Consider the following 26,907-nt stretch of genomic DNA (forward strand, 5'->3'; position numbering starts at 1 on the left):
CCTGATTATTTGTAAGATTAATCGATTAACTTTTTGTCTATAAAACGGCAGAAAGCTGCGTACGATTCTCATCGGTCCCAAAGTGAAGTCACTTGAGTTGTTGAACAGCTGAGCCTCAAAAAGCAGCAGATCCTGACGTTCACGTGGAACCACCGAATTATTCAATCATTCAAATATTTGGCGATTGATTTCCTTGTTTGATCAATTCATGCTTCCAGCTCGAATCCTGGTTTCAGTTTCAGACATTAAAACAAATTCCATTCAAAAGTTTGATTTAAAAAAAGGTGTCGAATAATCTGTGGACGACTGTAAACAGCTGGGACTGCCACACATGGACTCCTCGATGACGCAGCAGACAGTGTGTCACGTTCAGGGTCAGCGTGTACGTCCGTCCAGCAGAGCGACTCCATCAGGGACTGCAGGACGACTGGATGAGACTGCAGGTGTAAACGGGGTCCAAACATCAGGGTTCCTACTGCCTGTCTGTGTGTCTGTCTGTGTGTGTCTGTCTGTCTGTCTGTGTGTGTGTGTGTGTGCGTGTCTGTGTGTGTGTCTGTGTGTGCGTGTGTCTGCGTGTGTCTGCGTGCGTGTGTCTGTGTGTGTGTGTATATGTGCGTGTGTGTATGTGCGTGTGCATGTGTGTGCGTGTGTGTGTATGTGTGTTCGTGTGTGTGTGCGTGTGTGTGTCTGCATGTGTGTGTATGTGTGTGTGTGTGTGTTCGTGTGTGTGTGCGTGTGTGTGTGTGTGTCTGCATGTGTGTGTCTGCGTGTGTGCGTGTGTGTGTGTGTGTGTGTGTGTACACTGAATAAGCTCCACAGCTTGTTGTGTTATAAAGAGCGCAGTGAGCGAGCGCTGTAGGAACCCTGAGCTGTAAAGAAGAGTTGTGAGACAGTTCGAGTCATCGTCGTCTCGGACGTCCTTCAGTGATTCCGGGAGTTGAAGAACCCGACGCTGGTCGGCGACTCCTTCACCGTCACCGTGATGAAGTTGGCGGTGACGTCTGTGACAAAAACGTGCTCCAGGAGGCTGCGGGTCGGCCGCCAGTCCGTCTCCGTGTCGGACTCTGTGGCGTCGTCGCCGAGGCTTGGCCGGCTGTTGTTAGGAAACAGAGCGGCGCCGTGCTCCGATTCGCTGCTGCTGGTCTCGTCAGAGTCTCCGGTGCTGAGCTCGTTCAGGCTGCGTGTCTGAGAGGCGTGGCCGTGCTTCCTCTCCTCGTGCCTCCCGCCGCCGTTCCCCCTGCTGCTTCCTGCCAGCTTCTTACTCTCTGCTGACGTCTCCTTCCCCCTGTCGTCCCTTAACCTGCCCTGCTCTGCAGCGCCACCTGCTGACACACCGGAGCGCTGCCCTCCAGAGGATGTTCGAGTCTCCTTCACACCCCCTCCTCCTCCTTTAACGACGATGCTGCCGCTCCGGAGACTCGCTCTGGAGGCTGCAGCTGTGGTGGCGTTGCTGCCGGCGGGCGTCTTGCTGACGCTCTGCAGGTTTAGCGCTCGCAGGCTGAGTGCCTGACTCGCTCTGTCTCGAGGCGTCGGCGAGGACGACGGTTTGGACATGCTAGAGTTCTGCTGCTTGTGTTGAACCGACCCGGTCTGCCCTCCTCCGCCCTCCTGCCTCCTCTGGCCCAGCGAGGAGCGATGCACCGTCTGGCCTCCCCCGAAGCTGCTGTGTATACCCATCGACCCTCCTCCCTGTTTCAGAGGAGACGCCTTGAAGCCGTCTCTGCTGCCGGAGGTTTCTGAGAGGGAGCGCTTCAGCTCGGACAGAGAGTTCTTACTGTGAGAGGACGGACTGGGTTTATAGGAGGAGGACGGGGACATGGAGCGGCTGGTCCAGATGCAGCTCAGGGATCCAGATTTGGAGGAGGCGGTCTGGGAGAAGGAGCTGGGGGAGGTGTGGGAGGCTGAGGCAGCCTCCTCTCTGGAGCTCCGGCTCAGCCCGGTATAAGTGAAGCTGGCCGGCTGCAGAGGCTTCTTCACCCCGGGTCGAGGCTCCTCTCTGGGCGTTCTGAGCGCCTGATGGTGGCGTGGAGGAGGAGGTGGTGGAGGAGGAGAGGGTCGGCTCTTGGCCTGTCTTAGCGCCCTCAGGTCAGGGTGGAGCGGCTTCCTCCCACGCTTCTTCTTTCTGGGCGGCTCGGGTTTGGCCAGCATGATCTGAGGCCTCTTCTGGGGGACGGGGTGGACGCGGGGGCCCGGCTTCGCCTTCTTTGTGTGGTCTTCATCCTCAGAGGACGAGGAGGAGGCGGACGATGTGAGGCCGGAGGAAGAGGAGGACGAGGAGCGGCTGTCTTTTGTTACAGCTGGTGCAGGCGGCTGAAAAGATGAAGACTCAGATGAGTGACGGTTGAGGCTGTGATCCTAAAACATGAAAAACTACAGGAGAGGAGAGTTACCAGAATCTTCCGCGGACGTCCTCGAGGCCTCTTCCCTTTCTTCTGGAACAGAAGCTCCCTCTCTTGTTCTCTGAAACATTTTAACAAAACATTTCAGTTATCAACATGCAGGTGTGGCCCCATGCTGCTCTGCAGACGTGTCAGAGTACTGAGATCATCCAGATAATAGTTCTCCTGATGAACCATCCTGTTGCTTCATTTTCAGGCTCACTTAAAGATTTGATATTAATCTGATGTACAAGCACCGATGTGAAAATGTATAGAACTAGTTTTGGTACAATCATTAAAACGTGATGACAGTGTAACTGGCTGAGCTGGCAGGTCATTATAGGAGAATAACCCACACAGGTGAGAGGGTTCACTTCTGCTACTAATCATATTCAACTTTATCAACATTTACTTTCAGCTGACTGATCCACTCGTATGAGACTGTTCAACTAACAAACTTTGACCCCACACACACACACACACACACACACACACCTTTTGTGAAACGCTGCCAGTAACCTCGGATCCAAAATGTTTTCCTCTGGCTCCCAGCTGTTGTGCCTGAAAACACCAGAAAACTGTTTTAGAGGACAGAGAGTGATAAAACATAAACTGTCATTTAACACAAAACACCTGTGCAGACCTAACATACATTGTATTCACATACAGTTATATCATAGTGCATGTAAACAGTGCAGCCGGAGCCCGTAGCACTGAGCAGCACATAGCTACACTGATGGATGTTTAAACTGGCCTATGAGCAGAGTAACTGCAGGGTTCGGGTAAAAATGCAGCTCCTTCACAGTGTGCATGAAGATAAGAAACGAACAGTGCGTGTTCTTGTGTTTCTGGTGGAGTTTGCACGGGTACAGGAGACCCAGTCGAGCCTGCAGCTTGTGTTGGTCTGATGCTGGCACTAGCATCAGCTGCTCGGTGTGAAAACGGCACAGAAAAGATGGAAAATAGATCAGAAATGGCTGCTACAGCTCCGTTTAGCCTCAGTGTGTCTATGGTTTAGTGTGTGCAAGAGAAACATGCTGTTTTTAAACCCTCTGCTGGGTTCAGATCCCCCCAGCAGGAGCGTAAACACGGCGGCGGAGCCAGGCATTGTCTGCTGCCATTTTTCACCCTGTTAGCTACTGTATGTGTCGTTAGCCGCGGCGGCTAGCGCAGCAGGCTAGCTACTTACTTAGACGACCACCCTCTCCACTTGACCAGATACTCAAACTTTCCCTGCGGAAGAGCACAGAAAGGGTCAGAGACACACGACGAGCCGGCTCCGGTGATAAAGGAGGCCCCGCGGGACACTAAGCGGTGATTTCTTACCTTTCTCGGCCGTTTGCTGAGGATGCATTCCGCATCAAATACCTGGCCGACTGTGACCCCCTCCATTACTACAGCAGCCCCTCCGAACGAGCGGCGAGCGCGATTTTGACCTCGCACGGCCACCGTAGTCCTTCTTGTTCACATTTATAAACCCTGAGAAAAACACATTTTAAACAAAACATACTTAACTGGTGATAGTAAACCGATTTAGGAAATGTGTTATTTAATGTATCATAATGTTATAATCATGCTTAATTATAATCCCAGTTTATATGGAGTCATAAGAGTGCGATAAAAAAAATCTGTAAATGGATAAGTAAATCTGGAAAACAGAGAAATGAATGAAAGAATAAAGAAGTATAAACATGTATGGTTATATAAAGAGAAATTAAAATGAATAAATGGTGAAATATAAAAGAAATAATTTTCAAAAGCTAAATAATAAGCCTTTTAATTTAATTTCTTTCTTCTGTTCATTTTCTTCTGTGTATATAATATATTTTTTAATTAAGTCTACTTTTTTCCTGTGTATTTGATGTGTATTGAAGATTTGACTTTATTTGTTATTCTATATTTTGAGCCCTTTTTCATTTATTAATAAACTGATTGCTTTTGCTTTAACCTGAAGGGCAAAGCTGTCAATCAAGTGGCTTTAGGATCAATTTGGCTTCTTTAAAAATCATATAAAATGAATAAACAGTAAATTAGTAAAATTCAAAATATACAGAAAAGCAACGTATTTGTGTGTTTTAACATATATATATATACCTAATAATATATTAAAACATATATATATATATATATATATATATACATATATATATACGTGTATATATATGTATATTATTAGAGATTCAACAAACGAACCTGACAATATTTCAAACAGACATCGTGCGGAACCTTTACGTGGGAACTACTTCTGTGTTGCACATGTGTTATGTGTGTTTCCGCCTAACATGTTCGGTAATGTCTAGCTGTCGAGCGGTGAATGATACAAGAGCTCACCTTTGAAGGTATCAACATCTTAAAGATTATTTGTTATGTAAAATAAGAAAGAATATCGGAATTAATAGTTCTGTTAGCATGCTAAGCTAAGGTAACATTGGTAAGCGCTAGCAGCCGGTGACTCCTCAGACCGTAGGTCAGAGGAGTATTGAGTAACATGATGTCCGTTATAATGTTTTAATGAATCGATAAATTAAAATATTCATATAAATCAAAACTCATTCAGTCAATATTAGTGAACTTTAACTTTAATCTTAATGTCAACTAGACAAATGACCCCATCAGTGCTATCTATGACGATTAAACAAGCAGGCAAACCTCGATAGAAAACCTGAGAATTCAAGACTTTTCTGTGTTTTAGCACACTAACACAAATGTTAATGTATGACAAAGGATATTTTTTTAAAACGTTTGGTTTTACCGGTGAATTCGGCTCAAATGTAACGCAACAAGAATTAAACAACAAGAATAAAATGTCCGTTTCTAGTTTAAGTAAGTATTTCCGGATGCTCTCCACTGACTGACATGGACGTCTGGCTGAAGGGGGCTTAATATTTTCAGCCCAATTTATTTGAAAGACTGACTGCTTAGAGAGAGACTCATATGCCGAATTGATGAGTAACATTTACCGAAATGGGAAAGTATTTTTTCGTACTATAACAGTCATGTCTCATGTTTTAGTAAGCGAGTTAAAAGTGTAACTTCTTTTAAGGGAGCTTGGTAAGGAACACTTACTTTGAGGGAGAGAGAGCGACCATAATGTGTTAGGCTACTTTGATTTTTTTGTACATAGAAATTAGTTATTGAAAGTAGTACGAGTTACTGACTAGTTGACTATTTTGATAGTTAATTAATTACTCAGGCCATTTTTCAATGATCAATAACATAATTTGATTGTTTCTTGTTCTCACATGTGAAATTTGCAGCTCTTTTTGCAAATCTGAATTATAGGGAAAATAAGTTTTTTAAATTCTTCTTTTTGTTAATAAGATATTTTATGTTAATTTTGTGTTCTGGAGAAATAAAGTGTCCCGGAGGTGACTGTTGGTGTTCTTCTTCCATCCAGGAGAGTTTACCCTGCTGACCCAGCTCCAGGTGTGGACTGACTGCAGTCACAGCCATGCTGCTCCCCCTCCTGCTGCGTCAGTCCCTCTGCTGTCCTCAGGTGCTCCTAAGGCGATGCATCCGGTGCGACACTCAGAGGACGCTGCACTCTCAGGCTGAGCACTTCCTGAGACGAAGGCTTCCTGTGCGCTACAACACTCAGAGCCGAGGCGTCAAGAGCCGAAACAGGAAGTCTAAGAGCCAGGAGGAGGAGTGGAAAACCAGGAACAAGACAGTGCTGACGTACATCGCTGCTGCCGGCGTAGGGATGATCGGCCTGTCGTACGCTGCAGTGCCGCTCTACAGGCTCTACTGCCAGGTGAGGAAACAAAGCCTGACTTCCTGTTTCTAACCCGCAGCCTGCAGGTGTGACTAACAGCTGTATGTGTTTGTGTCTCAGGCGTCTGGACTCGGGGGCACAGCTGTGGCCGGCCACGATGCAGATCAGGTGGAGACGATGACACCGGTGAAGGAACGCATCATCAAAATCACGTTCAACGCAGATCGACACGCCAGCATGCAGTGGAACTTCAAACCGCAGCAGACGGAGATCTTTGTAAGATCTGTAAAACTTTATGATTTTATGACATCCACATCATGTGATCCTTAATTCCACCTGTAAAAACACACCCTGTCCTGCTGTCTCAGAGGTCTTGAACCAGGTAGATGTACCTGTCCCCTGATGATGTGTTTGTTGTGCAGGTGGTTCCAGGTGAGACGGCGCTGGCTTTCTACAAAGCAAAGAACCAGACAGACCAGCCGATCATCGGCATCTCCACCTACAACGTGGTGCCCTTTGAGGCAGGACAGTACTTCAACAAGATCCAGGTAGTCCTCCAGCAGTTATACATCCCAAAGGTCAAAGGTCACCCGTAGGGAATCCTCCATGATGAACTAATATTTGTTCCGTGTTTCTCTCCTCAGTGTTTCTGCTTCGAGGAGCAGCGTCTGAACCCTCACGAGGAGGTGGACATGCCCGTCTTCTTCTACATTGACCCCGAGTTCGACGAGGACCCCCGGATGGCCCGCGTGGACACCATCACCCTGTCCTACACCTTCTTCGAGGCCAAGGAGGGACAACAACTGCCTCTGCCTGGATACAGCTACAACTGAGCTTAAGGGTCACCTGAATACGGAGCCAGGGACCTGATCCTGATCCTGATCCTGATGCTGATCCTGATCCTGATCCTGGTCTGCATCTGAGTCTGGGTAGGAAAGAGAAGGAGGAAAATATTCATCCAGGACTCTGAAGTACAAAAAGAGACTTTTACTCTGGTAAACATTTAGCGTTCAGCCAGTGAGACCAACTTTTCTTAAATCAAGAAAAACGTCCCCATCAATTCTTGTTCTTCCCAGATTCAGAGACTCAGGGCTCCTGGTAGGAAACTAAAAAGCCTTCGGGTTTCAGCACGTCCGAGTCCTTACGTCGTGAAACCAAAAACAAAGTGTGAAACCATGGCGTATGACTTTTCCGACAGCAGTCCAGACTGTCAGGATTCACTTAATCCACTCAATCTGTGTAGAACACATTTTTTATCCAAATATAATGTTTATCTTTTTGTCACATGAGGAATGAAGTCTCCAACAGTGTCTTTATTACCCTGACGACCAACACATCCTGGAAACTCTGGAGTCCTTTGGTGCAGCTTTAATGAGCTGGTAGATTCCTCTCTCTCCACGGTGCTGAGATCTTTTAAACAAACAGGATGAAAGGGGCCCTGGGTCCGTTTTTCTACGTTCACAGGGACGTTTCAGATTCCCTCTTCACCTGATCGATGTGACGAGTCTGTGATTCAGGAGACGCTGAGCAGACTGAAACAGAAACAGACGTTGGTGCTGCTGAGACTTTAACTGTTCTGATTACTGAGAGACTGAATATCAATCAGAACATGTGTAATGTAACAGCCTCTGTGGCTTCTGATCAACTGTTATTACACATAATTGTTCAACAGACTGAAGATAAAACAATAAATTAATTTAAAACCTGAATGTGGGATTTTAATGACGTGTGTGTAAGTCTGCAGGTTTTCAGCTACAAACAGGATGATTGGACGGAGACAAAACAAACATCAGGGAAAGGTAGTTTGTTCTTTCCTGCTCCTTCTTTTCCTTGTTCTTTAAAATCTTTGATTTATTTGATATATTTTTAAATTCTATATCTGCATCGTTCTGGACACCAGGTGGCAGCAGAGGACAAGAAGCGGACTTTGTTTTACTCAAATCTCTGTTTTTTAAGGAAGTATTAATAAAAAAAATTAAAGGGGAAGATTGTCTCTTAAAAAATGTGAATGAGAAATTCCTCCATTTTAAAGATCTAAACCTTTGTGTCATACTTTGAATACAAAGAGTAAATGTAAGATTATTTTCAACGTGCTGATAGAAACATGCACGTTCACAGGCTTTTATTTTGTAGGCTCAGACAGGAAATAATACGGTTATCTCATCCTGTCATCTCGTGCAGCTTGGCGTCACATAGGCAGCGAATGAACGTTTCCAGCGTCAGGTCCGGGCTCCAGGTTGGCCTGGCAACTCACAGAGTGGACCAATCAGACTCTTCTCCCCTCCTCCTCCTCCTCCTCCTCCATCCCTCCGCTACACCACCTCCTCGGAGCAGGGAGGCGGAGGGTGGTAGAGCAGATCCGTCAGTTCTTCCTGCGCAGTCCGGAGTCCGGGAGCAGAATTGAACCGTCTGTGGAGGATTTTTACCTTCATGCGTAAAGCGCAGCGCTTGCTGTGCGCTTTTGGCACAGAGGGCGCAGAAACACGTCCGTTTGGACCTGTCGGTGTTATTTATTTACGCTGGACACTTGTAGCTCTCCTGGACACAATCTGAACCAGTGACCAAACTGTTTGTTGCATGTAAACACGCACAGAGTCTCAGCCCTGCATCCTGGTGATCGCGGATTTCTTGGAGGGGACTTCACGCGTGTGTTAGAGGAGGAGCGGAGGAGATTCAGGCTTTGCTGTGCCGGGTCTCATCTCATGATGGGACACGGCAGCTGTCATCTGGCGCGAGGATGAGCCACAGAAGCAGCCCGGCCCGGGCGTACGACTTCCTGCTCAAGTTCCTGCTGGTGGGCGACAGCGATGTGGGGAAGGGCGAGATCCTGGCGAGCCTGCAGGACGGAGCCACCGAGTCCCCGTACGGATACAACATGGGTGAGTGAGTGAGTGAGTGAGTGACCCAAGGGTGGAGGGACTGTGTGAGGGTCAGTGTGTTTAGAGGAGGTCATTTATTTATGTTTACACCCACCTGTCAGGTTATTTTTGGAGGTTTTACGCGCGTGGATGTACTGTTTTTACGCACAGTTTACGCAGCGGGTCTCCAGACACTAGCGGATCAAACCAAGTGACAGCTCAGTGTCAGAGGGAGCTCTCATGATGAAGACAAACACGCACAAAATATGATGATAACTGGTCTGAGGTAACAGGAGACACTTTGGCACGAGTCCCAGAATGAACAGGAACACCTCCTCAGTCACAGGCAGCAGAGCAAAGTGTTTTTATTATCTGCCCATAAGACATATTGTTCTTTGTTACTGCACTACAGTTCTATGTGACAGCTTCAGATTAATGTATAAAACCTCATTATGTTTAAATCTTTCTGTCAGCATGAAATCTGTGCGGTGAGACAGCAGTCAGTAAGTCCAATAACTCTTCAGATGATCCCACCATTCAATCAAAGGATTAGAGAAAAGTTCAGAAGTTAAAGACAGATTTATAAATCAGAAGTTTTGATGACCTCTCAGATATACCTGGTGACCCTTCGGAGGGGTCAACCCCTAGGTTTGGAACCACTGGACTGAACTAGCCAACAGTTCATTAAGGCCTAGCTTGTGAAAGTACTTTTAGATGATAACACATCTGTTGGTACTTTACCAGTTTGCATCGTGCATCAGCTGAGTGTGAAGCAGCAGAACTTTGTTCTTTCAGGAACGTTGTGTTTCTCCGTGTGTCCTCTCGGAGCACGGCTGAGCTGCTGCAGACTCTCAGCTGAACTCTGAATGATTCTGATCTCTGCTGATGTCTCGACGTGTCTCTGCCTGTCTCAGCACCTGTGTGAAAACTGTTCACCTCCATCAACAGATTCTTATTGATCGATCAGAAAAATCACGACTTAAACGGCAACGTGAGACTCTCAGCAACATCAGAGAGACGCTGCAGCTTCACTGATTATAAAGAAACAGGAATCAGAAGCTCCTCAGAAGCTCGTTACATGAACTTTCTTTACTGATGTTTGAGACCGTGGACATAATGAACGGAATATTACCTCACAGCTAGAAGGTTTCTGGTTCGAGTCCCGGTTCAGACGTAGTGGGCCTTTCTGTGTGAACCCCGTGCGTGAGTTCCCTCCGGGTACTCCGGCTTCCTCCCACAGTCCAAACACATGCTCGTTAGGTTCACTGGTGACTCTGAATAGCCCGTAGCTGTGAATGTGAGTGTTAAAGGTTGTCTGTCTCTGTGTGTCAGCCCTGTGATTGACAGGTGACCTGTCCAGGTGTAACCCCGCCCCTTGCCCAATGACAGCTGTGATAGGCTCCAGCCCCCCATGACCCTGAATGATGGATGGATGTGTTGCACAGACCCTTAAGTTACGTAAAAATACTGAATAAAAGTCGAAGTAGGAAAATGTTTAAAGTAAAAGTAAACCCAGGCTTGTGATGCAACGTCCAGTAAGAAGCTGGGTCAGCCAATCACATTCATACAGATGTACACACCTGGTTCGTGACGTTGTGAGTGCAGTGTTTCTGCTGTTGTCTGAGTGTTCTAAACCTCCTGTGCTGATAAGCAGTGAAGAACACAAACGTTTTTTATCCCACAGTTCAATTACAGATTCAGTAAAAGTTCGAGTCTGAGTCACATGACTGCTCACACCTTAAAGCACAGCTTTGTAAGCTTAGCATAGATAGCTTAGCATAGATAGCTTAGTTACATGAAGTTTATACGGAGAGGAAAGAGTATGAGAAGTAAGAATCACAAAGTGGCACTAAGTTAATTTTATTGTCTTTATTTTCGTGAAGTCTCTTTTACAAAACGTTTTGAGTTTTTCTTTTTTTACGTATAAAAACAAAGAAATGTTCCTCTCAGCTTCCCGTCCAAACGTAGATTCTTATTCTTTTTGTAAAATAAAGACGACATCATTTAGAAGCCTGTGACATGAAGCTGTGTTCTGTTTGCATGTTACATTGAATCTGTAATAAAATGTGCAAACAGAAACACGAGACAAGGGGATTTATTTTAATTGATTTTAAGTTAATTGAAAGAATTCGGTCTGATTTCTGTTTGTAAAACAAGCTGTGTGTGTGTGTGTGTGTGTGTGTGTGTGTTTGTGTCATATTAATAAACCCTTGCTGGCAGGCAGCTGCTCATGACTCACGCTCCCTCTGCAGGAGGGCGTCCAGGACGAGTCGACGCTCCTCACACACAGATTACTGATGATGATGTAACACACACGCCGGCGGCCATGTTGGAGGTCTGCAGCTTCAGGCTGACAGTGACTTTGTACAATAAGACGTACGACCTGTTGTTTGGGAGAGAACTAAACAGGAGAATGTCTCATTAGTTGGTCGGCATGTGACTCTAGAGGAGTCTGACCTTTTGCAGATGTGAAACGATTACATTTAATAATGACGATAGAAAGCTGTTGATGTCAGTGGTGTGTTTTTGGAGGCTACTTGTTTAACAATAAATGTATCTTTTGGCTGCTAATTAAGAGCCAAACTTGAACATCAAGCAGCCAGTTAGCTTAGCTTAGCATAAAGACTGGAAGCAGGGGGATAGAGCTAGCCTGGCTCCATCCAAAAAACAAATCGACATGCACCGTGTTGTTTCACGTGTTTGAGTGTCTCCGTGACATGTCTCTGAATGACAGAAAACATTCGATTCATGTCATGTCTCTATATTTTCAATGTCGACAGCCAGAAATCCTCCCTGCACGTTCATGTTGTCATCAGTCTGAGCATCAGAGCGACGGCAGCTCTTACTGTACAGCTCTAATCTCGACGGGTCGCTGCTTCGCTCTGTGACTCTGATAAGACAAGTGGATCCTCACACGAGAATAAATCTCTCCCGGTGAAGCTTTAATATTTCAGGCATTTAGCAGACATCCAGAGAGGCTTAGTGTGAGGACAGGAAAAGCCTCACTGCTTCAGACTGCTGACATAACCAGCAGCAGCCTGTAGACGAGAGGTCAAAGGTCAGGGATGACAGAGAAACAGCTGCGTTTGTAGGAAAACATCAGTCTGACCCCACAGTGATCCCGGGTGGATGAGAGGAGGTTAGAAAACTGATGCTGGACTTTATCTGGACTGAACGTCACTGTGCGTCGTGTTCTTTCATCTCAGCTGTTCAGTGACGCAGAGAAGATGTTTACACCCTGTAAGGTACAACGTGTAACTGGGCTGTTTATAAACCCTTGGTAGGTTGTTCATTTAATAAGCACTACGTCCTTCTGCTTGAACAGCTCAGGTTTATACTTCTAATGAATCAACAATGTACTGATCAATGAACTTGTGTTAGCTCTGTGTAGCTGCTGTTCCCAACGGCGTGAGGTAACAACTCTTATTAGAAGAAAATATTTTACTTTGCTTATTTTTTAGATATTTTTTTACTTATGATTTTTTTTTAGAAATGATTAACTTATTAATTGAATAATTCTACTCTAGAAATTCCTTTAAAATTGGCACAAATTTGGCTAACGATCTAAGAATCAGCATCAACTAAACGATTGCAAAGCTAAAGTGGTGTTAGCATGGCTAACGATTCTTTCACACACGTTAAGAAGACACAAAACTAATGTTAAAATGTGAGGCTAGCTACTGACTATCAACATCAGCTAACAGGATACAAAGCTCATGCAACATTAGCAATGCTAGGCTAATGACTCTCTAACTGCTAATTTGACACTAGTATGGTTATTTATCTTACTATCAAATGTCAGCTAACAGGACATAAAGCTAATCTAAACTTCCATTTATTCAACGAAGGCTAACAGGACAGAAGAAGACTCAAAGTCAGCGAGCAGCCGTTGTAACAAAGTTTTTGTTGTGTAACTTTATAGTAAATCACACCCGTTAATATTTTAACTACTGAAATACCTTGATAGTAATGGCCTTCATTTATGCTAATATGAGCTAATTTTAGCCGAGAGTTTATTTAGCACTCAGGCTATGACATGGGTCGTTATGAACACGCTATGCTTGCCATTCTAGTGGTTGAGCTGTGAAAACATAGGCACAACGTTAATGGTGATGGCTAGCTACTGAGGCTAACAATTTAGCAAGATAGCAAGCATTTAATATAATGGATGAAATACATCAACATTTTCCTCAGACATATTATGAAGCAGCCTGCTGAAGATCTCTGACCGACTAGTATAACTATACATTAACTGAACATCAAACATGTAAACCATGGCGCCTGCCTTTTCTGAAAACGTCAGAAATCACGTCACATGTTCAGAACATGGAGCTCAATGAAAATGTGCACTTCTAAGGTTTTGAATACTACAATACAGAGGTGTTCTCATGGACTCTTCTCACTCTCCATCTCCAGGCTCCATTAGGCTGCTTTGGGTGATTAGAGATGCGTGTTGGGTTTTGATGGAAGTCCTTAACCAGCCAGTGACGACACAGTTTCCCCCCATCAGGCTGTCTGGCTGAGCCGGAGCAGTGAAGCCTTGATGTCTGCTGTTTCTGGGTCATCGCCCTTAATAGGAGGTTTGATGGGAGAAGGAGACATAGCTGTGGTTGGCTGCCTGCCTGTCAGGGAGTTTTGCGGTGAAATGCGGGGCGAATGCAGGCTCCACTGGAGCAGGATCAACACCGAGGAGGCCACAGGCGTCTGTCCTGTAGGGGGCTTCGGTCCTCATCCAAGCCCAGAGAAGAGCTGCTATTACGGGCTGAGAGAGGACGATTCCAAACCACACGGGGAAGCCTTGATTAGATCTGGGAGAACACACCGACGCAGGCTCACAAAAATGCACACAGACACGGTTTCATTTATACAATTTTACGAGCTGTTCATAATTACGCACAAATGAGACACGTTAAGGCCAAATGCTTGTTCACAATTTGTTTTTGACGCCCATTAACAGCTGTTGGGTAACATCTTTTAGGGGTTGTGTAACTTCACAACACTTCCACACTAACAGCAGGCCTCAGGGAGACTTCACAAATGTGTGTGTGTGTGTGTGTGTGTGTGTGTGTGTGTGTGTGTGTGTGTGTGTGTGCGTGTGTGTGCATGCGTGTGCGTGCATACGTGTGTGTGTGTGTGTGTGTGTGTGTGTGTGAAAGAGAGAGATGGTGCTGAGAGGGGCTCGGTGGGGGTATAATGATGAAGAAAGTGGAGATGCTGTTGGTGTTGCCAGGAGAGGCTGACTCATACCTCTGGATGTGTGATCCCACTCATACAGAAGGGGTGACCTTGGCTAGCACATGAAATAAAACGAGATTTGATTTCTCTTTTTTATGAAACATTTCAGATGTGTTTGGATGACACACAGCCCAAGGTCCTGTTCAGAAGAAGCTTGAAACTGTTAAAGGGTAAATGTTTTCAGTGTAAAACTTACTAAGGTCTAAATTGAATTGTTACTTTCCTATTTGGCAGATGTTTTTCTGACTGTGTCACTGTTTACTGTCAGCTAACAGGACACAAATCTAATGTGACACAAGTGGAGCTTATTTACTTACTATCTGCTACCAACAGGCTAAAGATTAGTGAGGCTAGCTACTGACCGGTCAATGTCAGCTTACACACAAAGTTAATGTAAAAATGTTGGGACTAGCTGCTGACTAATGAACATTATCTAGTAGGACAAAAAACGAATTTAAAGTCAGTGTGGCTAGCTAACGACTAATGAACATCAGCTAAGATGAAGCTAACCAGACATACAGCTCATGCAGGCTAACGTTTGAGAGGCTAGCTACGGACTTGTCAATATTAGCTAGAAGACACCGAATAAATTAATCAACAGCAGCTAACAGGGCACAAAGCTAGCATGACATTAGTGAGGCTAGCACCTAAACACCAAGTCAAAAGGTCGTATGTGTGAACCTACTCTGCAATAAATGTCTGGTTCTGATTCTAAAAGGTACTCTATACATAAAGTCGAGTTGAGTAACATTAGTGAGGCTAGCTAACAACTTAACAAGATCAGCCAACTGAGCACAAGCTAATGTAACATCAGTGAGGCTAGCTATTTACTAATCAACATCAGCTAAGAGGAAATGAAGCTAGTAAAACATTACTGAGGCTAGCTAACGAATCATCAACATCAGTTAACAGGACACAAGCTAAGGGACTAAAAGTGGGCTAGTTAGCAATGTAAGCTAATATGACACAATGAAAAATTAGGGAGCTAGCACAGACAAATAAACAGCAGGACATCTGTATCATTTGTTGGGCAAACTACAGGACAGGACACGAGCTAACATAACATTTCTGAGGCTAGCTAACATCTTACATGAGCTAACTGCACACAAGCTAATGTAACATTAGTACGAGAAGCTACCGACCAATCGATATCAGCTAACAGGACACAAGATTATGTAAAATTTGTTTGGCTAGCTATTGGCTATCGGACTCAAAGCTAACATTTTGAAATTAGCTTGGGTTGTAAAACATTGTTATTCTCTCGTTGAAATGCATAAAATGGTTTTGTGACAGTTGTGTTCCAAAGTTTGTCCACTGGATTAAAGAAGAAAGTCAACAAATGAAACCGGAGGCTCGGTGTGGCCAAGTGAGGAAAAGCGCTGTATTATTTGGCAGAAGGTTGACAGGTGAAAGACGGACAGATGGAGGAGGCTGAGGACGGAGTGACAGGGGCTAAACCCCCGGTGTTAGCGTAACGAGGTACAGAAGGTTAATTAAGGTGAAACAGGAGGGCAAACTTTCACTTTCAGCTGTTTCTCCGTGATACCACCGCACTGTTTAGGAGTAGTTTCATAGCGCTAACAGCATCACTGGCCTCTACTGTAGCAACCCCCACCAACACACACACAAACTATACATACACACACATATAAATATACTGTACACACACATATTCACACGTACACAGAGCCAGCAGGCAGCTACAGTCTGTCTGTACCGTTTTATAGTTTTGACGTATGTCTGCAAACCTCACTGCTCCGTCCTCTCTCTTATGTAACACCACTTTCCCGAGATGCTTGATGTATCATGCACGCCAGAGAGAGAGCGTGTGTGTACATGTGTGTGCGTGTGTGTTATGACTTGGACATATGTGTGTAGGTTGGACTGGTGTGTTGCTCTCCTCCCAGAATAACTCCTGTATTACATCACATCTTGTTCCTCCTCCTCTCTCCGCTCCATTACTCCTGAAGACTCTGTCTCTTCCTGTCAGCGTACGTTTCTTCTTCTTCTCTCAGAATTTATGGTAGTATAAATAAACCCGACTAAACTGCAGCTTAGTTTGATGCAACATCAGACTTTTTTAAGCACTTTGCACGACACACACAGGGACATGAGGCAGACTCTTTATATGACTTAATATGCAATAATAACAGTAAATGGACTGTACTTATATAAATGGACTGTACTTATATAAATGGACTGTACTTCTGTAGCGCTTTTCTAGTCTTTGCGACCACTCAAAGCTGCTTTTACACTACATATCACATTCACCCATTCACACACTGATGGCAGAGGCTGCTACGTAAAGTGCCCAACTGTCAATCAGATATCACATTCATACCCGTTGGCTATGCCACCGGGAGCAATTTGGGGTTCAGTGTCTTGCCCAAGGACACTTCGACATGTAGCCTGAGGGAGACGACGACCGACTCTACCACTGAGCCACACATAAAGTCTTTTTGAGCCTCTAAAACTCAACAATTCATGGATGAATGTGTCTGTGCTGTACCTTGTGCTCACCGGGCCTTTAGTTTGAACCTGTATAAGGTGAACTGGTTTAGCTGGTTAAAGAGCGCCAAGTGATCCAGGCTGACTGCACCTCTGCCTGCGTTTCTGTAACTCTGAGCTCTTCTGCTCGACAAAACAAAGAGCAGTCGAGAGCATTTGCATAACATATGTATTTTAGTGTGTGTAATTGTGTGTGTGTGCACTTGTCAGCCATTGTTGAAGCATCACAGCGGAGTCGTTCCTTGCAGACAGCTCCCGATAATTACTGTAATAAAAGAGACGAGCCGCTCGCTGCTTTTGTTCCCAGCGGAGACTCGATGACAGCAGCCTGATATTAACAGCTAATCAAGAATGTGTGTGTGTGTGTGTGTGTAAAGCTGGTACAAATCTTTAGTATTTTGAAGTAAATCTGCAGCCGTCTGAGTGCGAAGCCTCCAGCGGTGGATTTTCCTAATCTGCTGTCAGAGGACACATTAGGATGGAGGCTGAGAGGTCGCTGGTTCTAATCCCTCTGAGGCCTCTTAAAGTGACTCTGTTTCAGAGAGCTGGTTAGAAGAATAAAATATCATGATGGTGGTTTAGTGCTTTCAGTCGGTTAGTCTCAGCGCCTCGTAAGGATCCAATCGTCTTCAGATAAAGTCTGGTTTCTTCTTTCTGAGTTCTTTGAAGGTGGCATTTAAAGATGGAGGATTGTTACTCAGCAGCAGCCGTGATGTCATTTAAAAATGAATCAGATTACACTTAATGTGCTGTGACATCTGTGTGGAGATGAGTGGACCGTCGGGGCCACGCAGACACAGACGGTGTGATTTGTTGTGACGTTCGCAAACGATCCGATTCTTTTGAACGGCTCTTTGGTGCGAACGACGGGAAGCGAGTCGTAGGTGAGATCCGTTCTTTTTATAGTTAGGGTTAGAGTTCCTCTCTATGCTGGAAATGCTCTCACCTCGGATCTTATGGCTCTGTTCCTCTCGGAAAGGAACGATAAGATCCGTCTGTAATTCCCAACACCGCTCTGATTGTACCTCTTGTGTTTACATCTTCAGAGAGTGGTGCATCATGGGAGGAGGGGAGAAGGGAGCTCTACTGTGCTGTTCTTTATTTGAGGATCTACATTGATTCTACTTTTCTCCACTTCATGTTTTTTCAAACCTTTGATAGCTGTATGAAGTGCTGCTGAAGAAATGTGAACATCTCTTCATCTCTCAGCGTGTGCAGCTCCTCCTGTCATCCTCCAAAACTCACTCTGTGTTTTGTCTTAACTTTCAGTCAACTTTTGAGTTCTTGAAGTGATTGATGATTTATTTCAACAGGAACCTCATGTGTTTTATTTGCCCTGTTTTGTTTCAGGGATCGACTACAAGACGACCACCATCCTCCTGGACGGCCGGAGAGTCAAGCTGCAGCTCTGGTACAGTCCACTCTCTCTGAATCACACCTTCAGTCCCTCTCTGATAACACTCTCTCCTCCTCAGAGAGACCCAGCACGCGTCTGTTCCCCTCGCCATGTTTCTGCCAGGTCATGTGATCACAGGCAGAAAGAGGCTGGTTGTGTGAAGGGAGAGAATAAGGAGCAGAAACAAACAGGAAGCATGTGAGGCTGTTTAAGAGCTGTTTCAGGTGACGCAGATATCTGACCCAAAACAACAGAGGTGAACTTTAATCATCTGGAAGGATTCCTCCTGACAGATTGCTCCAATATTACAGCATGAAACGTTTTCCTCCTCGGTGGGAGTTTGGGAAATGTTGATAAATGTCCTCAAGTGATGTCACTTGAGTCAGCATCGTTTGGAGCTGAACAGGTCGATGCAGACCTTTGTAGCCTGCTGCTCATCCCTGCTGCAGGCTAAAGGATCCACGCTACATTAGCCGCTACTAGCATAACACACCAATATTTGTCAGGAGTCGAGGTGCATTTTGGGTAATGTAGGTTGATAAAAAATCTGTTATTTTTGGTTATTTTTCTTTTAAACTTTTCATCACATGTCTGATAGTCAGTGCACTTTTATCCAACACACAGCACACATGTCTTCTTTACAGTGGGACGGCGCTGGAAGCCTGCATCTTACCAGACTTCAAAATCAGCTTCATCTTCGTCTCCCTGCAGACGTTTGAAAGTTAGAAGTGAAAATAAAAACACACAGAAGTCTTGTTGCGTTTAAATATCCGACCTCAGAGGCTAATGAGGAAAATAATGCACATATTATACATGCAGCAGAAACATGCACAGGCTTCTGTTACACAGAGACGTTCATGTTTCAAACCTCCACTCAGAGAGGACGATGTGGGAGGGATTATAGTGCTCTTAAGGCACGCACGCACACACACACTCAGAGACACACAAAAGAGCTAAAGCGTCTCATCCACTTAAACATCAAACAAAGTTTCAGATTAATAATTTAATATTGACTCGGCTAAGAGCAAAAGCGCTCTAAAAATACCTCCGAGAGGGCCGGAGCTTACACTGAGCGTGTGTGTGTGTGTGTGTGTGCCTCCCTGAAGGTTACACACACTCCAGCTTCATGAACACTTCACAACAACACACAGGACTCCTGTTTGGGATCGGTTCATCATCACGTGCTGATAACAGCAGATGGACTCTCTCAGGATCAGATCATGATGAATCTGATCCCCTTTATTGGACCACCTGACTCAGGCTGGCAGCTGGCCTGGTCTCTGGCCCGGGTCAGAGGCAGCCGGCCGGCAGCCAGCGAGTGTCCTCACGAGCCAATCAAAACACAGCTCTGGTATTCAGCTCTGCTGCTGGGAAACACTCTTGTTTTTCTCTGTGGACTCACAGTTAGGTCTCATGTTACTCCAGAGGCCTGTATGACAGGCAGAGAGGATTTACTGTTACAAAAGTCTTTTTACAACCACGCCTGCATCTGATGTTCAAATGAAGAGTACGGGGAGGTGGCCTCTAATGAATTCACGAACATTAATAAAAAGATAAATCACCTTTCACTGAGAACTAAGCAATACAGTCAGCCTTTTTGCATATAACAACATTAAAGCCCAACAACAAGTCAAGAACAAAAACAACTCTTAATTCAAGTCTGAAGTCAAGTCCTGAGTCAAGCTCGAAGTCCAGACCAACATGAAGAACAGCTCCCACATCAAGTCCTGACTAAACCTAAGTCACAAACTAGATCAACAAGTCACTAAAAACGTGAACAACAGCGTCCAGTCCAGAGACTGGAGCAATAAAAAACCTGTCAAGAACAACAACTCTCAAACACGTTGTTACTAAAGTACACGTTCTTCTGAAAACAGAATTATTTACAGCCCCATGTGACTGATTCAAACATGACCTCAGGTCTCTGTGTCAGATCTGAATCAGACATCTTGGCTTCTACTTTGGAAACAGGAATGTTTCAGTGTTTGTGTAGATGGTGAAGATACTCCAGCACATTTCCCTAAAAGGTAGTTAAAACTGAAAATGCTAGCCTATATGTTTACCTTAAAAACTGTGCTGCATCTGTGTGAAAGAGCTTGACCCTGACGTTTTATCCAACTGTGTTTCAGGGACACGTCTGGTCAGGGTCGGTTCTGCACTATTTTCAGATCCTACTCCAGAGGAGCACAGGTAACTTGTTCTTTAAGCCTGCAAACAGGGGAGGGGATTAAAACCTACTTCCACGACCGTCCACATCTACATGGTAAAATCAGATCTTTCAGTTAGCGCAGCGCTGCGTTAGCTAGCTGTTGTGAAACTGGAGGTAATAAGGATAGCTTTACAGGTTGGCCGTCTAACTGCTAGCAAAGGTAGCTAATGCTGGTCTGCTGATAGCATAGCTTAGCTGATGATATGTTAGTAAAGTTTACCTTTAAGCCTAATTTGGATTGCCAAGGGTTTAGCCCATATAATGATGTTGTCATTGTCATTTTCAGTACAGCTAATATGAGAGTGCTAGCATGTTAGCCATGTGCCCTACTAGATTAAGTTTAAATATCAGTATCTTAGCCTTGTTGTGCTAGCTACATGGTTTGGCTCATATTGCCTTGCTGGTATCTAATGCTGAGTTAGCTTTGTGCCTTGTAGCTGAGTTTGGTTTGCTGATAGCTTAGCCGCCTATGTTCAGCCCTGTCCCTACAATTATTGTGGCTAATCTTGAGTCAACTTGTGTGCACTTTTGGTGAGGCTTTTCCAAGCTACCATTTAGTGAGCCTTGTCCCCTGTACCAGCAATTTAGCGTAGTAGAAATTGAGTCAGCGTCATGTCCTATAAGTGGGGTTGAAGTTTAGCTTAGCTTTGTGCCATGTTGCTAGAATTTAGCCCAGCTGATTTAATGTTAGCTTCATGCCCTGCAGCAGAAGCTTGGCCCTGCTATGGTATTTTCGCGCCAACAGATCACTGCTAATGTTATGTTAGCTTGTTTGCTCTTGGGCTGCGAATAGTTTAGCCTGGGCAAAGTTTCTGTCTCTGTTGCCGCTATGTCCAATAAGCTGACCCTACAAAAACATACATTGTTTTCTGGATGTTGCATAGCTGATAGATGAGCCTAGCTAATGCTCTGTTAGCTTGATAGTCAGTGGTTTGGACCCATAATGCTCAGATGTAGATTTGTCCCTCACAGGCTTTAATCAAACGAGTTCGGACATCTCAAACGTGTCAGAGTTGGAATGAAGCCGTTCTTCATGTGATGCTTTTACCTGGCAGCGCTGCTTGTTTGTGAGTCCTTCATTTGAAGCCCTTCAGAGTTTGTCTCTGTGTTGTTGTTCTGACCGAACACAGACTGAGCTGTGAGTGGATGTGTGAAGAAATCTATCCCACACATCAAACAGCCACAGACCGCCCATGTTATGTTCCCAGTGGAGAAGAAAGAGAGCACTTTTCATTGAATGAAGTTGTGTTGTTGTCAGCGCTCATCGGGCTTTTAGCGGGTACAGAGGAGATATCACCATGGCAACAGTGACACCATCACCACAGCGAGGCTCAAAGCTGATCATGAATCTTTATTGTGATAATGACCTGCACATCCATCTACTGCAGCAATCAATGCAGTAGGTTAATCATATAAAGGCTGTTAATTATATCGATTAACTGTTCCTTTAATTTGATGTCAGATTCTTTTTTGTCTCTTGACTTACAGGAAATTATTTATGAATCATCTAAATATTTGGAAAACAAGAAATCATTCAGTTTGATTTGATGATTTTATATAAATCTGAACAACATTATGGAAACGTGGCTACTGACTACTGCTATTGTTTTTACCCCCATTTTCAAGGTTATGTTTTTGGTGCATTTAGTCATAAAACAGGTGTAAATGCGTCTGTAATAAAACTTTATGATCTTCACAGGGAGTTATTCTGGTGTACGACATCACCAACCGCTGGTCCTTTGATGGAATCGACCGATGGATCAAAGAGATAGACGAGGTCAGCAATCAGTAAATCAATCATTCTTTACATCAGTATTTCTACAACTCTGACTTTGATTGTCTTTGTGTTTATTCGTTACATCTGAAGTGATTTTCCCTCCAGTCAGCACATTGTTATTTAACAGCCGATCTGGGCTCCTCTCTGAATGAGTCAGCTACGTTCACAACAACAACCCACACATCGCTGCAGACAAAGCTGCTGTGAAACACACCTGGACATCACAAACACACAGTGATCACTGACTGAACCCGGCTCGTAGCTTGAGTTTTAACTGTTTAATTTGATGATATTCTGCTTTTCAAAGCTCATTCAGTGGTGGGCTCAGGGATGAATCCAAGAACTAAAACAAAGGGTGGATAAATCCGCCGCTGAAAATAGCCCCAAACAAACACTCCTCCCTCCAGTGTGTTAAATGAAAAATACATCGAGCAGCTGTTTTTAGGAAAATACTGACTCTGATTTATACATGCACCTATTTTTTGTATTTTTAAATATTGTTGTCTTCAGTAGGAGCACAGACAGGAAGTCAGACGTTATTAGAGACTGAGTACCTTCTGGTGACTTTTGTTTGAAGACAGGTACGGATGTAGAACAAAGCAACAAAGTGATTGTTTATTTAAGATGAATGATTTTAACTTTAAATTGCTTTTCAATCACTTTTCTTATTGTAAACTTCAACTCTCCTTACACCCACACACACATTTCTGTTCTTTAATACATGTGAGGCCCCTCATTGAAATGGTTCGTTGCCTAGCCTCTAACCTTTACTCTTAACCTGATTCCAACCTGATTTGAGCCTTAAAACCAAGTCTGAATTCAAATTGCACAAAATGTCCTCACTTTGCCTGAATGTATTTGTAGTCCTCACAATGATAGATACACAAGAACACCCACAAACACACACACACAAAGGAAAAGGTCCCCTCTGGTCCCTAAACAAAACAGAACTCTTTAAACTGACTGAAACTGTTCCCCCAGCATGCCCCTGGGGTACCAAAGATCCTTGTCGGGAACCGTCTCCACCTGGCCTACAAGCGTCAGGTGACTACAGAGCAGGCGCAGGTGTACGCAGAGAAGCTGGGCGTCACCTTCTTTGAGGTCAGTCCGCTGTGCAACTTCAACATCACTGAGTCGTTCACCGAACTCGCTCGCATCGTCCTGATGAGACACGGCATGGAGCGACTGTGGAGACCCAACAAAGGTCAGCCAGCACGTCACTCCAGAGAAGTACTGGTACCACAACGCAAAATAACTTAATGTAATAGTGCTAAATCTAAGGTGTAAAAGTCTAATCATCATAATGCAGTTACATGTTATATAAAAATGTCTGTGACGTTTCTACTCAAATGATATTCTTAGTACTTTCATGGAAAAGCTGGATTTTAGAGATATTCTCTGATGCTGTGAAGTGTGAGTAAAAAGTGGCGCGTAAACAACACGCTAAAGTGTAGTAAAAGTACATTAATTTTCCTGTACTACAGTACTTGAGTAAAATATAAAAGCCCTCTCTCACTTAATGTAAAAACTGTTTCCTATTTAATATTGTGAAGCCTGTGCTGCCCTCTGCTGGCCACTGAAACACAACACACCATCTTATTTTTCACCTACTTAATTACTTGGTTGATGGGATTTAATTTTAACTTGACGTGAAAGACAATTCATTCAGTTTTTAAGACAAAAACTTTCATAATCGTTCTTTTTACATATTTTTTATTTAATTATTAAACTAAAAACGAACTATTTAAAAAGAGACACATAAAAACGGCCCTCATCCGAGCAAGTTCATCAGAGCCTTTTAGCATCAGAAAACATAAAATAATAAGGAGGATCTTCATATCGTCTTCATGTGTCATCAGAGAAAGTAAGATGCAAAATAAATGAACAAAAAACTTTCATGCAGTCTTTGAAAGGCGTAATATTTTATATATTTCAGGTTAATTTTCAAACTCAAACGTCTCCAAACAATACAAAGATCTGAGTGGACCAGAAAGTCTGTGACGCTTTTCGCCCTGTGCTTTGCCTTCCAAGCTGCCCTACATATCCTCAGCCTAAACCACTGCCTGGTTACTCAATAGTGTACAATATTAATATGACATGTACCTTACTGTCTGCTAACGCTCCCACAATGCACTGCACCAAATTGTTTAGGAATGTAAAAATGACAAAAGTGCTCCTCAGTGACGAGTAGCATCCTAAATATAAAGTAGATTATACATGTTATAAAGGGATCAGTGAATACGTGAGCAAGAGCTGATTTCCAACACACACAAACACAAGGTTCAGAATCTCAGGTTCATTGCTCCTAAAGGTTAACTGTTATATATTTAGATATTACATTCATGCATTTATTATACCTATGCAGCTGCAAAAAATAATTTAATCTAAAAAAACAGTCTCTCTTCCTGTCTCGCTCTCTTCCTGTCTGTCTGTCAGTGTTGAGTCTTCAGGACCTCTGCTGTCGCTCCATCGTCTCCTGCACGCCGGTCCACCTGGTGGATAAACTCCCCCTCCCACTGGCTCTGAAGTCCCACCTGAAGTCCTTCTCCATGGCCAACGGCCTCAACGCGCGCATGATGCACGGACGCTCGTACTCCGTCACCGCCAACGCCTCATCTCACCAGGGCGCCACCAAGAGGAAGAAACCCAAACTAATCCGACCGCCTCCTCTCAGCCCGTCTGCACAGACCTGCAGAAACAGCTGTAAAATATCCTAACAGCTGGATGTACAGACAGACAGGATGTGTCAGTGAACGCACCATCAACTGTTTACAAGACATGAGTGTATCATCACACATCATTGGTTTTCTTTAGCTGGATAATATCGTGACACTTTTACTTTTACATGAAGACAACTGAAAGAAACTTTGTGGGAGAAAATCCAGTGAGCGGTGAAGCTAGCAGAGCAGAAGCTAACTGAGACAAAGACCTGGAGGAGCTTCAGATCCGTGTACATAAACAGCCGAGGGTCAAACTTTATCTCCTGCTTTTCATGAGCAGGAAGTTAAGAAGATTTGTGAGTGAAGAAACTGTTGATGGAAACAAAAATCCACTGAAACACTGTCAGAAAGCATTTCTGGGTCTATTGTGTTGTTTGATGTGTTTTCCTGTTTCAGGTGGATCACTGTCTCATCTAAGAGGAAGTGACGTCACATCCACATCGACAGTTAAACCAGGAAGTAAAAGCGGGAGAATGAAACCTTTCTGCAGAGGCCATTTTTTGGAACCAGTGTTGATCAGATCATCAGTGTATTTTTACTGTTTTAGAACATTTAAGGGCCACTGTTGGAAAGAGGAAGTTTTACAATATTACAAAAATGTCTGACTGGATTTTATGAGAAAAAAAGGTGTTCTGTGTTGAGAAATGAAAGCAAAGACAAAATATTATGAAACAAGTTGTTTAAGTACAAAAATGTATGAATACAGTATAAAGGGGCATCTCTCGAATATCAGGCTCATTTAATCCTAATGAGTGAGTCAAAAATTAAAAAGTTTTGACTCAATATCACATATAACGATATAAATAACTTTTTCTCCTAAAATTTTTAACTAAAAATATTACAATTCGATTCTTGAAACACAATGACTTTGTAGAGAGAAGACTTTATTCTAAACATGTAAAGATTTTATTCTCAAAATATTTTAAATATGTTTTCTTGAAATATTATATATCGTTTTCTTTGTACTTTATTGTTGCAGCAACTTTTTTCTTGAAATTAATTCAATATCTTTCTAGAAACGTTTTATAACAAATTCTGACTTTATTCTCAAAATATTACAATCCTTTTTTTCAAATAACAGCTTTATGTTGTATATTCCAACTTTTTCAAAATAAAATATACTTCATCATCCTTTTTTCTAACTGTGGCCCTTAAAACACTAACACTGATTGAAAGCAGCACATATTTCTCTACACAATAGGACCCTTGAACACTTACAAATTGCAGAAGAAGAAATCTGAAGGAAAGTTGTTTCTGCAAAGTATTCATCAAAAAAAGGTCTGCTAGAGCTCAGATTCTCACAGACTGCTCCTGTAATTGAGGTTTGACTGCAGGTGACTTTTCTTTTAACAGCGAGTTATTGTGTTCACAGTCGTGCAGCTTCTTCCTCAGGAAGTTTTTCTACAAAACACACACACTTACAACACACACAGACACACACATTTCTGTACATACCAGCACTTGCACACTGTATTTTTGCACAATGTACTGAAATTTCCACTTTCCTTTCCTTCTTTATGGCCTGTTTCAAAGGCTTTTCAGACACACTAACAGCTGTAATTTGTGTACAATATTTGTACGTTCTGTAAATATCACTGTTTGATACGATGATAATGGAGAACCTGTGAGGTTTGTATGTTTTCAGTGTTAAGTGACGTTTTATTTTTCCTGAGTGACACCAAAGACTCACCTGTGTCTGATAGAGGAGGTCACTGAACAGAGAGGTGTGTTTTGCACTGTTCATCAATGTTTAATAAGATGCAAGTTTACAATAAACTTTACCCACCGTGAGTGTCTGTGGTTTGTACGTCCTGTCTGCTTTTATAGTCAAACCAGTTCTGTAAAACTATTAAACAAAATCCCTTAAGTTTGAGCTCAAAAATTAATGAATTTACTCGTCAATAATGATGAAAAACATTACATTTCATAGAAGGACTGTAGAGGGAGAAGAAATAACAGATTTTGGGTTCTTCTTTGGTTAGATATAAAAGTAGGCCTATTTTATGCTGGCTACTATTAGCTAGCATTAGCTAAATATAGATTGCTGTCACACTTGTTTTAATGTGTTCTCTGGCTTAAAGTCTATATTGTGTTATTGTTTTTTTAATTAT

The 26,907-nt window shown here is 43.6% G+C and overlaps 3 protein-coding genes across 4 annotated transcripts; 2 read left to right on the forward strand and 1 right to left on the reverse strand.

Annotated features, from left to right (window-relative positions):
- Positions 1-735: 735 nt before the first annotated feature.
- LOC138593782 (chromobox protein homolog 2-like) lies at positions 736-3,773 on the reverse strand. The gene is made up of 5 exons (XM_069664869.1): positions 3,705-3,773; positions 3,568-3,611; positions 2,874-2,939; positions 2,391-2,460; positions 736-2,310 (listed from the first exon to the last, which is right to left on the reverse strand). The coding sequence occupies exons 1-5, from the start codon at positions 3,768-3,770 to the stop codon at positions 922-924; spliced, it is 1,635 nt and encodes a 544-aa protein (XP_069520970.1). The 5' UTR covers positions 3,771-3,773; the 3' UTR covers positions 736-921.
- An 871-nt stretch (positions 3,774-4,644) lies between these two features.
- Positions 4,645-7,629, forward strand: cox11 (cytochrome c oxidase assembly homolog 11 (yeast)). The gene is made up of 5 exons (XM_069664611.1): positions 4,645-4,717; positions 5,776-6,132; positions 6,214-6,369; positions 6,516-6,641; positions 6,738-7,629. The coding sequence occupies exons 2-5, from the start codon at positions 5,830-5,832 to the stop codon at positions 6,924-6,926; spliced, it is 774 nt and encodes a 257-aa protein (XP_069520712.1). The 5' UTR covers positions 4,645-4,717; positions 5,776-5,829; the 3' UTR covers positions 6,927-7,629.
- An 856-nt stretch (positions 7,630-8,485) lies between these two features.
- rab40b (RAB40B, member RAS oncogene family) lies at positions 8,486-26,587 on the forward strand. Of its 2 annotated transcripts, none has more exons than XM_069664609.1 (6): positions 8,486-8,972; positions 18,045-18,105; positions 20,220-20,280; positions 21,999-22,076; positions 23,058-23,280; positions 24,513-26,587. In XM_069664609.1, the coding sequence occupies exons 1-6, from the start codon at positions 8,831-8,833 to the stop codon at positions 24,791-24,793; spliced, it is 846 nt and encodes a 281-aa protein (XP_069520710.1). In that variant the 5' UTR covers positions 8,486-8,830; the 3' UTR covers positions 24,794-26,587. The 2 variants fall into 2 exon arrangements, with proteins under 2 accessions (XP_069520710.1, XP_069520711.1); XM_069664610.1 differs by having other exon boundaries at positions 23,079-23,280.
- Positions 26,588-26,907: the final 320 nt, after the last annotated feature.

This window comes from Semicossyphus pulcher, unplaced genomic scaffold, assembly GCF_022749685.1.
Source record: "Semicossyphus pulcher isolate SPU_LCO1_2020_fin unplaced genomic scaffold, fSemPul1.0.p SCAF_16, whole genome shotgun sequence".
NCBI lineage: Eukaryota > Metazoa > Chordata > Actinopteri > Labriformes > Labridae > Semicossyphus > Semicossyphus pulcher.